We start from the raw sequence: 15,581 nt of genomic DNA on the forward strand, positions 1-15,581 counted from the left end.
CTAGTCTGTCTTGTTCATTGCTGAATCCCCGACATCAAGAGAGTGATACGTAGGAAGTGCGCAGTGAAGGTTTGCTAAAGGAAGGAATAAATGAGGCCGTGGTACCTGCAGCGTGTTGTATTCAAGAGCTCCCAGCAAGGGTAGTGGCAGGGCTCACTCCCCATCCTTGTTCATGTTGCCCCATGTGGTCTGGGTATGTTGTGTGCCAACATCCTCACCATGGTGGCACTTGTGGTCCAATAGCCAATGTTCCTTGGCTTATGGCTGTTTATTATTGTGCCTCTTCACTGGTCTTTATCCTTTTAGAATCTCTAGTTCATTTTGTACGCTGTGGCCGACAGGCTACCTCTTCCTACCACACATATCGACCTTACTCCTTCCCTGCTCAGAAACCTGTGACTCTCCAGTGCCCTCAGAATCAAGTCCAAGCTCCTTGGCTTGGCCTTTAAGATCCTTGCCAACCTCCTTAGCTATACTTTTGACCCTGTTAGCCTCTGGACTTCCCTCCATAAGTGGCAGCTGTCCTCTGTTTGCCCTCCTTTCCCTTCTGGTTGGCTTGATGAGTTACTGCTTGTCCCAACATTCATCAGGAGTCAGGCTCCATGCCCAATGTGGAGCCTGACACGGGGCTTCATCTCACCATCCTGAGATCATGACCTGAGCGGAAATCAAGAGTCAGAGGCTTAACGGACTGAGCCACCCAGGCACCCCTGTTTTATTCTAAATACATGTATTAAGGATCTACTAGATGCTCACCCACGTGGTAAGTGCTGGTGGGATACAGTAATAGTAGTAATAACAGTTTCCATTATTTAGAATTTACTATGTTCTAGGCATGTGCATAACATAACATAACATAACATAACATGCATAATCTCATTTAAACCTCCTGACATCCCCGTGAGGCATGTTAATTATCCCACCTTACAGAGGAGAAAACTGAGGTTTTCAGAAATTATTCTCGAAGCCAACAATGGTAGTAAATGAGGAAACACAGATTGAACCATCTGATCCCTAGGCCCAAATTCCAACGACCATCCTTTCCTCCTTGAAAATGGACAAACGGCTTGGAGAGATTATGTATATGTAAATTTATGCCTCCTCCAGACTATCCACAAACATCTTAGGAGGGTAGATATTACGATAGGAGTAATGATAACATTAACTTCCTCCTCTTTGCAGAAAGCTCTAGAACTTACATTCAGAAGATGGTTGAATAGTGGGAAAGGAAGGAGCTGACTGGTATCAGCCCCGCTCAGATTTGATTCCCAGATCCTCTTAGCTGTGACTTAGGGAGGTCACAGCCCCTCGCTGGGTCTGTGTTCTGTAACATGAATGTGCTCACCTCATCAGCCCGTAGGGAATCAGGACCCTGAGAAGGGCAGTGACTTGGCCAAAACCAGTGACTTGGGTGTGCTTCTCCCCACCTAACCAAAGAAACCCTTGATCATTGGAACCAGATTGCTTCTTCTGCAGCCAAGACCACAGATCTCCAGAACATTGGTCAGGCCACTTAATCTTGTCCCTCATGGCCTCCTGTAAAATAGAAACAATGCTGGGTGGTTACAAGGTTATAAATGAGTTTATGAGGTTATAAATGGATTAAGAATGGTGAAATGGTGGGAACAGGCAGGTGATTTTGTCACTTGTTAAACTTGTTAAAGTTTCTGAGCCTTAGTTTTCCAGTCTCTGAAGTTGGATGATGTTATTTACCTTATAGAGTTATACAGAGGATTCCTTAGAATACTTAGTAATAGTAATTGTAATAATATCAATAGCCAACATTTATTGAACATTTCCTATGGGCTTGGCATTGATATAAGAGTTTTGTATGAATTAGTTTGCTGAACCTTCATAACAATCCAAGAATTTTTTTTTTTTTAAAGATTTATTTGAGAGACAGCGCATGAGTGAGCTGGGAGAGCGGAGTGGAAGGACAGAAGGAGATGGAGAGAGAATCTTCAGCAGACTCCCTGCTGAGAGCACAGGCTGATGTCGGGTTTCATTTCATGACCCCGAGATCATGATCTGAGCCGAAATCAAGAGCTGGATGCTCAAATAACTGAGCCACTCAGGTGTCCCAATCCAAGGGTCTTTTTTTTTTTTTTTTAAATTTTATTTATTTATTTGACAGAGAGAGAGAGAGAGAGTGAGCGCACAAGCAGGGAGAGCAGAAGGCAGATGGAGAGGGAGAAGCAGGCTCCCTGATGAGCAAGGACCCCCTCAACCCCCTGCCCAGTGTGGGGCTTGATCCCAGGACCCTGGGATCATGACCTGAGCCAAAGGCAGATGCTTAACGACTGAGCCACCCAGGCACTCCGCACCCCCAATCTAAGAGTCTTAATAAAAATCCTTACATGGGGGGCACCTGGGTGGCTCAGTGAGTTAAAGCCTCTGCCTTCGGCTCAGGTCATGATCCCGGGGTTCTGGGATCGAGCCCCGCATCCGGCTCTCCTCTCAGCAGGGAGCCTGCTTCCTCCTCTCTCTCTGCCTGCCTCTCTGACTACATGTGACCTCTCTCTCTGTCAAATAAATAAAAAATATCTTAAAAAAAAAATCCTTACATGGTTCCCATTTTACAATTGAGAAAATCAGGTTAAGTGACTTGCCCAAAGTCACATGAGGAAAGAGCAGAGTCAAGATTTGAGCCTAGTGGTGGCAGTCACTGCCCCCTAAGCCCCTGGGTGTCAGCACACTGCCTCTGGTGTTTGTTTAATATAATATCTGGTTTAATCCTCATAACAACCCTAAGGGATGGTATTATTTTCCTACTTATCCTCATGTTGCAGCTTGAGAAGTTGGAGTCCAGAGAGATAGGTAACCTTCCTGGGTGTACGCAACATGAATTTGTGACATCAGCATTCAGGACCTGCTTTTGCTCTGGCCCTGATTGGAGGATTTCTGCCTTCTTCTGCATTTACCCAATACAAGGAGCTCTTACCTTCCATGGCATTTATGACTTTAGCCATTGGGAAGCTCTCCCTTAGGACAAGCCAAAATCTGCCCCCTTTGAGCCCTGGCTGCGGGGACTTAAGAGAGCTTCATCTTAGGGTTAGCAACCCAAGTCCTTACTTCCTTCTCAATATGTTCCCTGCTGTCGACAACCAGTGTCCCTCCCATGGGTCAGAGGTCAGATCTGGCCCATGCACAGGGAGAGATTGAGTTGACTGTCACCCCCTTGTCCTGGGCACGCACTCCTTTTGACCAAAGCCTTCAGCCTCAGCCTGGCAGTAATGGAAACTCCAGGTGAGATCAACATTCAGCACATTGACTTTCTGAGTGGAAGTAAGGTAGCTTGTGGTTTCAGAGACCGCCTCCAGATATGCTGTCATCCCCACTCCCTCCTGTTCAGGGAAATCAAACCTCCCTGGGCTGCTCAGGGTTCTGGTAAAAAGCCCTGGGAGCTTCCTGAGACTTTTTAATACTTTAGTCATTTGTGTAGCCAGTGGTTCTGATCCAAAAGAATAATAAGACTTATCTCTTCCTGAGAGGCCTAAATCATGATAGTGTGTACAAGGTTCCTAGGTTAAGCCCAAAGGTGCCAGGAAGCCTGGGGAAGCTTCCTAAGTGGGCCAGCAGGCAACATGCAAGAGCTTCAAATGTTAGAGAAGAAATGAGGGGCACCTGGGTGGCTCAGTGGGTTGAGCCACTGCCTTTGGCTCGGGTCATGATCTCAGGGTCCTGGGATTGAGCCCCGAATCGGGCTCTCTGCTCAGCGGGGAGCCTGCTTCCCCCTGCCTCTCTGCCTACTTGTGATCTCTCTCTGTCAAATAAAATAAAATCTTTAAAAAAAAAGAAGAAGAAGAAATGAGCTGCAGAACTTGGATACAAGTCCGAAGACTTGTCATATTTAGGTTTTACTCATGCTTTTTGGATGCAAGTCATTGTTTATTTAGACACTGCTTTGGGATTTAACAAATTATTAAAAGAAATGGGAAGGGGTGAGAGGGAGGGGGTGGCTGGGTGATGGACATGTAGAGGGTATGTGTTGTGGTGAGCTCTGAGAATTGTGTAAGACTGATGCATCACAGACCTGTACCCCTGAAAGAAATAATACATTATATGTTAACAAAAAAAAAAAGAAGAAGAAGAAAAAAAGCATGGGTTGGGAGGGAGGGTGGGAGAAGTTACCAGAAAAAAAAAAAAACCACACAACAAAAACAAATGGGAGGTTCAGTTCATAAATATAACTTTTGTATATAAATACAAGAATGCTCTGTTTAAGTAACTGAGTTCTTCCCCCAACCCCCATTCACATTTTTCTAGGATTTTGATCAAGCACAAGGGAGCAAATCTATATTTAATCAACAAGGCTGGGGCGCCTGGGTCGCTCAGTGGTTTAACACCTCTGCCTTCCACTCAGGTCATGATCCCAAGGTCCTGGGATCCAGCCCCACATCAGGCTCTCTGCTCAGCAGGGAGCCTGCTCCCCGCCCCCACTCCTTTGCCTGCCTCTCTGCCTACTTGTGATCTCTGTCTGTCAAATAAATAAATAAGGTCTTTAAAAAAATCAGCAAGGCTTAATAAGATAATCTTAAAATTAATCTATTATAAGATCATGAAGATTATAGAGCTATGCTCTTCCATTTGATAGCTACTATCAACACATGACTCTTGAGCACCTGAAATGAGGCCAGTCTGAAATGAGATGTGCCCACAATGTAATATACACACCTGATATCAAAGACTAAGTATGAAAGAAAGAATGTAAAATATTTCGTTAGTATTTTTTTTTAGTAAGCTCTATGCCCAACATGGAGCTTAAATTCATGACCCCGACATCCAGGGTTGCGTGGTCTACCAACTGAACCAGATGGGTGCTCCACATTAGTAATTTTCATATTAGTTACAAGTCAAATGATAATATTTTGGGTACATTGGGTTAAGTAAAATATCTTTGTGAAATTAAAAAAAAACAAAACAGGATAAAAAACAGCAAAACCAAAGACTTGAGCTGAGACGTGTAGGGAGTTATCTGGCTCCTGGGGAGATATATTTACTTGTCAAAGAGTTGGAGGAAAAAAATCTTTAAGGGGGCACCTGGGTGGCTCAGTAGGTTAAGCCTCTGCCTCGTGATCTCAGGGTCCTGGGATGGAGCCCCGCATTGGGCTCTGTTTTCCGTGGGGAGCCTGCTTCCCCGCCCTCCCTCTGCCTGCCTCTCTGCCTACTTGTGATCCCTGTCTGTCAAATAAATAAATAAAATCTTAAAAAAAAAAAAGATCTTTAAGCAGGGGATAGGGGCAATTGATTTCTTCTCCTCGATAATCACGGAAAGGAATTCTTCCTTGTGGATCCTCTGTAGGGTATCTGGCTAATGTCATGGGCCAGTTAACTTGGCTCTTATCCCATCATCCTAGGGCACAGGGAGCCAGACATTTACTATTTCCTGGGAGAGATTTAGTAAGACTGTCTCTGATCCAGAACACCTCATGTGCTCATTTGGAATAAAATTAATAAGAATGGACATTACAAACCCAAGAGAGAGGCAAAAAGAGAGTCCAAAGTCCTCATGTTTCTGAAACATAAGCAGAAACTCAGATTAAGACAGGCAGAATGTGGTTGAGGGAGGGAGAAACGGACAAATCCAGGAAAAGCTGAAAGGGTGGCTGAGAGGCCAAAAGAGGACTCAGTGACCTTGTGTGTTTATTCATTCACTGAGTACTTACTGAGCACCTGTAGTGTGCACATGCTTTATTCTAAATTGGAGACAAGCAGTGTATAAAATTTATGTTCTGGTAGGAGGAATCAGTCAAAAAAACCCAAGTAAAATATTGCTTGTCAGATGGTAATAAATGTTATAGGGAAAAATAGGGCAGGGGAAGGGAGATGTGAGATTTAAAATCAGGGAGTTGGGAAAAGCCTCACTGAAAAGGTGACATTGGGTAAAGATCTGAGGGAGAGGAGGATGGAAACCATGTCTGAAAGAGTGTTCCAGGCCGAGGGGCCAGCAAGCCCAAAGGCCAAGGCTGGAGTGAGCAGGTCCTGTTCTCCTGCTGGTGGAGCTAATAGGGTCAGTGTGATCTTGGAGAGCCAGAAACTTGGGGAATAAGTGAATAAGTGGGTGACAAACTGGGGATGGGCCACAGGCAGGGAAGGGGGAGGCTGGAGAGTGCGGATTGGGGGTTGGGGGAGAAAGGAGACACTCCTCCCAATCGTGTTTCTGTCTTTTCTGTGACTTGAGAGGCCCGGTCTCCCTGCTGTAATTTCTGGCTCCAGGCTGAGCCAGGGAGGGGCCAGTGGATGGGCCAGGACAGGTGGCCTTGACATGTGACGCTTGTCCGCTGACCACTCAGTCCTTACTTTTAGAACGCTTTCCAGAAGTGATGGAAAGGGGTGGGCAGGACGACTAAATATAGTCCTGGGGCCAAGACAGCCTGGGAGGGTCTGTCTGTGATTCACTCTGTGCCCTCACCAGTGGGGTCCACTGCTAGCTGCGCCTGTGAGCCCCCGACTCTGCTCTGAGCTTGCTGTTTGCCTTTTGCCTGTTTTCAGACACAGCTCTGACCCTGCTAAGTTTGGGCCTGACCTTGAGTGGGCCTCCCAGGACTCTCTTTTTGCCCAAGATCTCCAACCAGACCTGTGAGTCCTGTGGGTCCCGTGGGCCTGAATATATGGGGGGAGGGGAGGCCTGGGGATCCTGGAGAGGTAGAGGGGCAGGGGTGGGGGCTCTGGGGAACTTGGGGCAGGGGCTGAGGCTGGGGCTAAGACAAGGGAAGGACTGCAACCTGGATCCCGTTTAGGAACTGGGATTGAGACAAGGTCCCTGTTAGTGGCTGTTTCGGGGGCTGGAGCTGAGAAGTGCAGCTGAGACTGCTTTTGGGATCGAAATCGAGTCCCTCCTCCGCGTTGGCCAGAACCAGAGTCCTTTTCTGTATGAGAAATGAGGTCTTTATAGGCTGGGGATCCTTCATGTCTGGGGCTGGGGCTCCTTCCTGTCTGGGGCTGGGGCTGGGCCTACCTCGGGGCTCTCCACGGAGCCTCCCTGACTGACCCCTCCTCTACTCAGGACCGTCATGTCGGCTGCGCCGGGCCTCCTGCACCAAGAGCTGTCCTGCCCGCTCTGCCTGCAGCTGTTCGAAGCGCCGGTGACGGCCGAGTGCGGCCACAGCTTCTGCCGCGCCTGCCTGAGCCGCGTGGCTGGGGAGCCGGCGGCGGACGGCACGGTGCCCTGCCCGTGCTGCCAGGCACTCACGCGGCCACAGGCGCTCAACACCAACCTGCAGCTGGCGCGCCTGGTGGAGGGGCTGGCGCAGGTGCCGCAGGGCCACTGCGAGGAGCACCTCGACCCGCTCAGCATCTACTGCGAGCAGGACCGAGCGCTCGTGTGCGGCGTGTGCGCCTCGCTCGGTTCGCACCGCGGCCACCGCCTGCTGCCCGCCGCCGAAGCCCATGCGCGCCTCAAGGTGCGGGAATCGATCCGGCTGCCTGCGGAGGCGGGGGAACCGGGGCGGCACCGGATTGTTGGCGGGAGCGGGGTCTGGCCGATCCGGAGGTCCCCGCATTGACCTGGATTCTGCGCTTCGGGGCCAGGGGCGCCTGCAGCTGTGGGGGACGCTGGCTGGGCGAGGCCGCTGGGGAATCGGGGCAGACGAGTTGAAGGAGGAGCCTGGCGGAGATGAGAGCCTGGTCCAGAGGCACTCAGGGGCAGGCCCTGGGAAACCGCTGCGGCCCCAACCTAGGTTTTCCGGGCTTAGCGGGGGCCGCCGCTGCACGGCAGAGCTGGCTGAGCCGGGAGGAGAACAGGTGTCTGGGCCGGCGAGTCGCGGCCCTTCCGCGGGTGTAGGCGGGGAAGCTGGAACTAGAGGGGCGGGGCTTGGGGGAGGGCGGCGGGGGCGGTGTGGGTGGAGGCCACCAAGCTGCTTCGCTGAGCCCCGTTCTCCTCGGAGCTGCTGAACTTGTGCGCACCGCATCCGGCGGGGAGGGCAAGGCAGGCCTGGGAACGCTCCTCTATGCGCAGGCCCAGGTTGGTACCGAGACCCAAATCCACCTGTTTTTCTGGATGGAGCTGGGAGTCTTGAACGCTTGCTTACAGAGCCAACACACAGTTGTGCTCACCCCAAGGTTTGCGATTCCCACGGGTGCTCAGAAAAGATACCCGGAGATTAGTGAATAGAGACGCACATACACACACTGGCTCGTTCATGTCAGACGTGTGGCAAGTCACAGGCATGCAGCTATGGGAGAGTATGTGTCTACACAGGCCCAGGAAGGTCTGCCACGAAGCATTTGTGGGGCTGGGGAACAATAAACGACAGGTGCGGGAGAGGGGCAAGGTGGATTCTGGAGGTAGGGAACCGTCCTTAAATCCCGGCAGTGAAGCCGCCATTGGCTTCTCAGGAATGATGAGTGGGGTGGGCTTCTGCGGGTTATCTTTAGCCACAAACAGCGTACTGCGCTTCTGCTTCGCCCCCAGACTTCTAAAGAGGGTAGACCACTGTCCTCAGGCGGGTATTCGAGGCCCCCAGACTCTCCCAGGGACGGAGCCTAACATTCTGTCCCCCTCCTGCCTTGTCCAGTCCTGCCCAGTGCTGATTAGTGGCTCTTAGACCAGTGCAGAAGCTTCCTCTTTCCAGGGGCCTTTCCAACCGAGACTCACCTTTGCTGGTAACCCCAGGACTCCCAGTCTGGGCCCAAGAGAGAGATCTGCGAAGAGGAAATAGAGTCCATGACATGGAACAGAGCACCAGGTGACCCAGGAGTCCTAAGGGGGCAGAGAGGTGGGATACATTCTGCCAGGATCCGAATCAGCCCCAGCCCTAAGACACAGGGAAGGGCTGGCAGGAATTCTGAAGAAGGGACCCAAGAAGGGTCTGATGGAGGAGGGAGACAGGAAAGCTGGGGCTGGGCTGGATGCCTGGGTCCTCGACGACAAAGAGGGCTTGGGTCAGAGACCATGTACCAGGACTCAAGAGTGGTCAAATGGGATGTGCTGGGAACGGGGGACTGATGCGACCCCCCGAAACTGAGCTGCATCCTCCTGAGTGCCAATGTCGCACAGCATGACTGCCTTGGGTTCGGATCCCTACAGAGCCCGAGCTGTAGTGCTTACCGCTTGTGAGGGCAACCAGCTTGTGGGGACTCTAGCTGCTGGAGTGGCCACTGCAGGACATTCTGAAAGCCTTGGCACAGCGATTCCTCCTCCAGCTTCTGTTTGAACTTCTTGAGGTCATCAGCGGTCAAGTTTTCCCTGTGCAGCCAGGATGGCGTCACGCTTCTTCCTCATGGCTTAGCCCTGTTGCTGCTGAACCTCTGAGGGCTCCATGCTGAGAGCCACCAGGTCTGCCCTGTCCTGTGACAGGCTGGGCTAATCCTGGGGCATTTGCTAAGACTGGGACTCATCTGCAGGCAGAGCCCAGAGGGTCTCTCCGTTTCCCTTAGGGGGAGTAGGGAGGAGGCCACAGATCTGTCACAGCTATGGGTGAGGGGAGGAAGACTGCTTCCATTCTGCAAAAGACGAAACCGAGGTTGGAAGCCATTGGGGTGGGCCTGGGACCGTCTGATTCCAGGGCCATGCAGTTTTCCCACTAAGAGTGATTTCGGCAGGAGCTCTTAGTTTCTCTACACCTGCATTTCAGGGCTTATGAACTGGCAGGCCTACAGTAGGATCCCCCCACAAATGTGTTTGGTAGACACAGCAGATATATATATATATATATATATATATATATATATATTTTTTTTTTTTTTTTTTAAGATTTTATTTATTTATTTGACAGAGAGAGAGATCACAACTAGGCAGAGAGGCAGACAGAGAGAGAGGGGGAAGCAGGCTCCCCGCTGAGCAGAGAGCCCGACACGGGACTTGATCCCAGGATCCTAAGATCATGACCTGAGCCGAAGGCAGAGGCTTAACCCACTGAGCCACCCAGCGTCCCTATATATATATATTTTAAAGTAAGATTTATCCCCAAGGTGGGACTGGAGCTCACCACCAGGAGATCAGGAGTCCCGTGCTCTACCTGCTGAAAGAGCCAGCTGCCCCAACACGGCAGACATTTTCACTAAATTGCCTGCCCCCATAGCCCTTGGGTAGGTAGGAAGGCTGACTGGGGTGTTTTGCTGTTGTTCTGCTTTTAAGGATGGGGTAAAGCCCCAGGAGAGGAGGAGGTTGCATTTCTTCCTCATACACCCCACACTGACCCCAAGAGGCCTTCTGGGTCAGCGCTGTACCCCTCTGCTGGAGGACACCAAGCCACGTTTGCATTTGTCACCCTCACAAAGACTTGTGCTAAGGGTGCTAACTGCGCAGGGTGTGGGATGAGGGATGGGAGGCCAGGGAGGACTTCCTGAAATAGTGGGAGAGTAGGGCGTTCTCGCCATCGGGACCAGTGCCGGTGAGGGCCCAGAGATCTGCCCATGAGTCTGGGGAGTGGGGAGATGCCCACCTGACTGGGGGAGAGCTGGTGTTCAGGCCAAGCCAGAGACGGCAGGCCCAGGGAGGGGCCGGTGGGGCCGGGGCAGCCCTGTCACTTTCTGCCTCTGCCCCTCAGACGCAACTGCCCCAGCAGAAGCTGCAGCTGCAGGAGGCGTGTATGTGCAAGGAAAAGAGTGTGGCTGTGCTGGAGCACCAGCTGCTGGAGGTGGAGGTGAGTGGCTCAGCGCGGCAGGGCCTGGGTACCAGGCGTCGGGCAGGGGCTCCTAGCCTAGTGCTCTTGCCTGTCTGCTCCTGCAGGAGACGGTGCGTCAGTTCCGGGGGGCTGTCGGGGATCAGCTGGGCAAGATGCGGGTGTTCCTGGCGGCACTGGAGGGCTCCTTGGATCGGGAGGCAGAGCGTGTGCGGAGTGAGGCGGGGGTCGCCTTGAGACGAGAGCTGGGCAGCCTGAACTCTTACCTGGAGCAGCTACGGCAGATGGAGAAAGTCCTGGAGGAGGTGGCCGACAAGCCACAGACAGAGTTCCTCATGGTGAGCACTGGGTGACCTACCCTCTCTGCTTCTCAGCCAGGGTTCGGTACCTAGAGACCTCATCCCATTGTCAGACATGGACTTTGAGGTCCAGAGAGGGACAGGGACAAGGCTGGGTTACACATCGGAGAGGGATGGGCCCCTGGGGCTGCTGTTATGGTTGTTTAGGTTACACACTGCACAAGGACACTGAATCTAAATGGTCATCATTCATATCATAGACATTATAGGTTTGTGTGTTTATTTGGACAATCATCTACCCGGTGGAATTGGTCTCTTGAGGAAAGGGAGTGCAGTTTTATAGTTCACACAGAGGCAAAGAGCTAGGGTTGGCCTTAAATTCTGGGTTCCTTTTGGCTCTTTCTGATTCTTCCTGACCTCCCACTTAGCATTCCTGGTGGTCCGTCCATCCTCAGAAGTCCCCAGTGTCTCCCCTGCCTGCCTCACCTCCATCTCTTTATCTCTCTTTCCAGAAATACTGTCTGGTGACCAGCAGGTGAGATCCACTTGGCCCTGCCCCTCTTCCCAACTTGCCCTAGTCTTCACACTTGCTGGCTCACCCTCTAATCGCAGCAAGACTGTACACCCCCATTCCATCCACCGCCATCTGCCTGCATTTGTGTTGAGCACAGAAATGACCCTGACCCTGACCTGGTCCTTATCCTCAGGGACCTCCCAGACAGGTGCTGGGGATGGACATGGGCGGGGACACAGGCGTCAGTAGGTGCTCAGTGCTGCCCTGGTGGGAAGGGGGTGGCTGGGGTAGGCTTCGCAGAGCAGGTCACATTTGCATGGGGCCGTGGAGGAGTGATGGGAATTGATGAGGTGAAGAGTTGGGGGAGGAGACACAGCAGACAATGAGAAGGGCAAGAGCCAAGACTGGAAAGAGGGAGAGAGGATGAAGCCAGTGTGGGAGGTGAGGTCAAACTGAAGGGCTAAGGAGCCTGGCCCTTATCCCAACAGAAGGTTCTTCTTCTTCTTTTTGGTGGGGGCTCCTGGCTGGCTCAGTCGGTGGAATCTGTGACCCTTGATCTTGGGGTCGTGACTTTTGAGTCCCACACTGGGTGTAGAGATAAGTAAGTAAGTAAAAAATTATGATAGAATATACACCATGTAAAGTTTGCCATCTCAATCATTTTTTGGCATGTAATTTTAAGTTCAGTGGCATCTACCATCTCCCTCTAGAACTTTCTCATCCTTCCAAAGGGAAACTCTGACAGAGTTTTAAGCCAGGGGTGACACAGGAGAGATCCTGGAACTCCACCACAGCCCAGTCATCCTCTCTTTGGGGTAACACCTTGTGCCCTGCCCCTGCACCATGCCTCCTCTAAGAAGTCCCTCCACACACACACCTGCCCCCACTTCCCTGCCCCCAGGCTACAGAAGATCCTGGCAGAATCACCACCACCTGCCCGGCTGGATATCCAGTTGCCTGTCATCTCAGATGACTTCAAATTCCAGGTGTGGAGGAAGATGTTCCGGGCTCTGATGCCAGGTACGGGGGAGGGGCTGTCTCCGGGTTTGTGTTTGTCACCGTGTGGTTGAGGGGAGGTCCTGACTACACAAGAGAGACCTCTCAGTCCCAGATGGGAGGTCATCGAAGAAGGTGCCCATTGCTCCTTTACCTCTGGTGTTTGCTCTGCACCTTGTAACCTGTGCTCAGAGAAGAACCTCTGAGGCATGGGGTTCATGGGTGGGTGACTGACGTGGGGAGGACTCTGCTTGCCGGGAAGCTGCTGCTGCCGTTGGCAAGCAAGGGAGGCTGGGGCCTGGGGGTTGAGCCCTGTGTGATCCTGGGTCAGTTCCTCCCACCGCTGGATGGCGGCGATGATCATGGCTGCTAGCTGGAGGCTGAGGATGTGCAGAGCTGGTGCCCTGGGGATGGGCCTAAGCCAGAGAGTGACTCTTGTGGCCACCCCTGAGAGCTAGGTCACAGTGAAGTGGCATTAGTTACAGAACTCCAGGACACGTGCACAGGGCTGGTATAGTCCTGACTGCCCTGGGGTGGGGAGGGGAGGGGATTCTGTTTTATCCAAGGCAAGAGTAAGGCCCAGAGACTGGCTCAAGACTTGACTGCCCTGGGTGTGGTGCATAAACAATGAATCGTGGAGCACTGAGAAGATAAAATAAAATTTAAAAAGAAAAAAAAAAAAAAAAAGACTTGACTGTAGTCATACAGCTGGGCGAGGTGGGGGCTAGCCTAGGACCAGGCTTCCTGTCTCCTGCTTTGTGACCTGGGCTTTAGCTACAGACTTACAAGCCCCGTATCCACGGAATCCTTCCTACCTTGGAAGGAGGCAGTTATGGCCTCGTTTTTCAGCAGAGTCAACTGAAGCTCAGAGACATCCAGTCTTTGGCCCAGGGCAGGAAGCAGAGAGGGGCTCACCTCTCAAAGATGCTGGGAGGGATGAGGGCAGACCCGCTGGCCTCTAAATTGATTGGGAGGAGCTTGCGGTAGGCAGACACGCAGGGGCCTGACCACTCTTCCCCCCGCCCCCCCACAGTTATGAAGGACCTGACCTTTGACCCGAGCACCGCCCACCCGAGTCTGGTGCTGTCTCCCTCTGGCCGCCGCGTGGAGTGTTGCGATCAGAAGGCGCCGCCGGCCGGGGAGGACCCGTGCCAGTTCGACAAGGCTGTGGCGGTGGTGGCGCACCAGCTACTGTCCGATGGCGAGCACTACTGGGAGGTGGAGGTGGGCGACAAGCCGCGCTGGGCCCTCGGCGTGATTGCGGCCCAGGCCAGCCGCCGCGGCCGGCTGCACGCCTTGCCCTCGCAAGGCCTCTGGCTGATCGGGCTGCGGGACGGCAAGATCCTGGAGGCGCACATCGAGGCCAAAGAGCCGCGCGCCCTGCGCACTGCGGAGAGGCGGCCGACGCGAATCGGGATCTACCTGAGCTTTGCCGACGGAGTCCTCTCCTTTTATGATGCCAGTGACGCCGACGCCCTCGAGCTGCTCTTTGCCTTCCATGAGCGCCTGCCCGGGCCCGTGTACCCCTTTTTCGACGTGTGTTGGCACGACAAGGGCAAAAACGCTCAGCCGCTGCTCCTCGTGGGGGCTGATGGCGAGGAGGCCTGAGCCGCCTGCTGGGCTGGGGAGTGTTGCAGGGTCCTCATGCCTGGAAGGCGGCTGGGCAGGCAGGGGCTGTTGGGACTGAAGGCAGGGCGGAGGGGGTTGGGGACTGGAGACTCTTAAGAGTTCTGAGATGTTCGGGGTTGGAGGGGTTGGGGTGGGTGTGGGGGAGGGATATCTAAAGTCAGGTCAGCGAGGAAACCCCAGTTTGGGAACCAGGAAGCCCCAAGGGTTCCAGCAAGAAATTGAAGTTGAGGGAAGGATTGAAAAGGGTCAGGTTTCGGGTCGGGATGGGGTGGGGGAACTGAAGAACTCTGGAGAGCAAAGAGCCCCTTTTCCCTCCTTCCTGGTGGCCTTGGGGCTTGTGTGTGTGTGTGTGTGTGGAGTCCAGACTCACCACACAGAAAGATCTTTCCCTTTATGGTTCTACAACTTAAGGGTGCATCAAAATAACTTTTTCAAAGCATGTGACAGTGACTTGTTGAAGCAGAGTGTTGTGTTTCTGGTTCGCTAGGTCTGGGGGCAGACCAAAATTTTGCTTTCCTTACAAGTTCCTGGGGCCATGCTGTTGCTGCAGGTTACAAGTAGGATCACCTGGAGAACCCCGGACTTGGACCCTGGTCTGTTCAGTCAGCTCTCCATTACACAGAGGTAGTTATCAGATAGCTCTCAGCTCGCAGGAATAGAAAACCCACACTATATTCCTCTGGAGATTCAACAGTCATTGAAAAACTGCCAGATACCATGCTGAGTGAATAAACTGACCCCTAACTAGTTCCTTTCGCCTCTGGAGTATGATTACTGAGTGTCTTGGACATTGAAGTAATCCCCCAAGCTGCCAACCCAGAGAAAGAGCCTGATGCGGATCCCAGCCTGGGCCCTGCTGCTTGTGGAGAATAGAAGGCCTCCCCCACCAACCCCGCTTCTCCTGGGTTGGCCCCTCACTGCTTACTCACTGGTTCACACCTTCTTTGGTTTTAGCTCAATGGCCCATTTCTTGGGCCCTGGAGTTACCACTGAGGCCCAGAGTGACAGTTCCTCTTCCTTAGAGGGAAAGGCCTGTGGGGACTCAAGCAGGTGGGACTGGAGGCTGATGTCTCTCCTATCCGAGAGGTGACGGTATGGGGCCATTTGCTCTCTGTGCCAGCATGCTGCTGCTGATGTGTGAAAGGGCATGGGAACTCCTGGAAACAGGTGCCAGTATGGGAATTTTCTTGGGGATAGAGTGAAAGGAAGGTGTGGGTAGGATAAGAAAGGCCTCAAGGTCTGGCTGGGGGGCATTCCTGGCTGTGTCTCCCAGAGGAATAGTTCTTGGACACTAAGGGTATTTGGTTGTAAAATTCAGTAGCATTAATAGAGACGGTTATATTCAGATTCCTTCCCCATTAAATCTTAGCGAAGAGACAAGTGACCTATTGCTAGGCCTAATAACCTCTTATTGTCCACCTGGCTTTTAGTCTTGACCCATCTCATCTTAGCAAAAACACAAATGTGGGGGCACCTGGGTGGCTCAGTGGGTTAAAGCCTCTGCCTTTGGCTCAGGTCATAATCTCAGGGTCCTGGGATAGAGTCCCGCATCAGCCTCTCTGCTCAGCAGGGAACCTG

The 15,581-nt window shown here is 52.5% G+C and overlaps 1 protein-coding gene across 1 annotated transcript; it reads left to right on the forward strand.

The window, feature by feature from the left end:
- The first annotated feature begins 6,302 nt into the window (after positions 1-6,302).
- Positions 6,303-14,754, forward strand: TRIM72 (tripartite motif containing 72). Its single transcript, XM_047714376.1, has 7 exons — positions 6,303-6,579; positions 7,007-7,403; positions 10,491-10,586; positions 10,673-10,903; positions 11,377-11,399; positions 12,280-12,398; positions 13,408-14,754. The coding sequence occupies exons 2-7, from the start codon at positions 7,014-7,016 to the stop codon at positions 13,980-13,982; spliced, it is 1,434 nt and encodes a 477-aa protein (XP_047570332.1). The 5' UTR covers positions 6,303-6,579; positions 7,007-7,013; the 3' UTR covers positions 13,983-14,754.
- The last annotated feature ends 827 nt before the right edge of the window (positions 14,755-15,581 follow it).

Source organism: Lutra lutra, chromosome 18 (assembly GCF_902655055.1).
Source record: "Lutra lutra chromosome 18, mLutLut1.2, whole genome shotgun sequence".
Taxonomy (NCBI): Eukaryota; Metazoa; Chordata; class Mammalia; order Carnivora; family Mustelidae; genus Lutra; species Lutra lutra.

What these genes read in the sequence shown, in the direction of transcription:
- TRIM72 (XM_047714376.1), top strand. Translation starts at nt 7,014, where the DNA reads ATGTCGGCTGCGCCGGGCCTCCTGCACCAAGAGCTGTCCTGCCCGCTC. An exon ending in ACCAGCTGCTGGAGGTGGAG is followed by an intron (nt 10,587 to 10,672) that starts GTGAGTGGCTCA and finishes CTGCTCCTGCAG; the next exon opens with GAGACGGTGCGTCAGTTCCG. An exon ending in GTTCCGGGCTCTGATGCCAG is followed by an intron (nt 12,399 to 13,407) that starts GTACGGGGGAGG and finishes GCCCCCCCACAG; the next exon opens with TTATGAAGGACCTGACCTTT.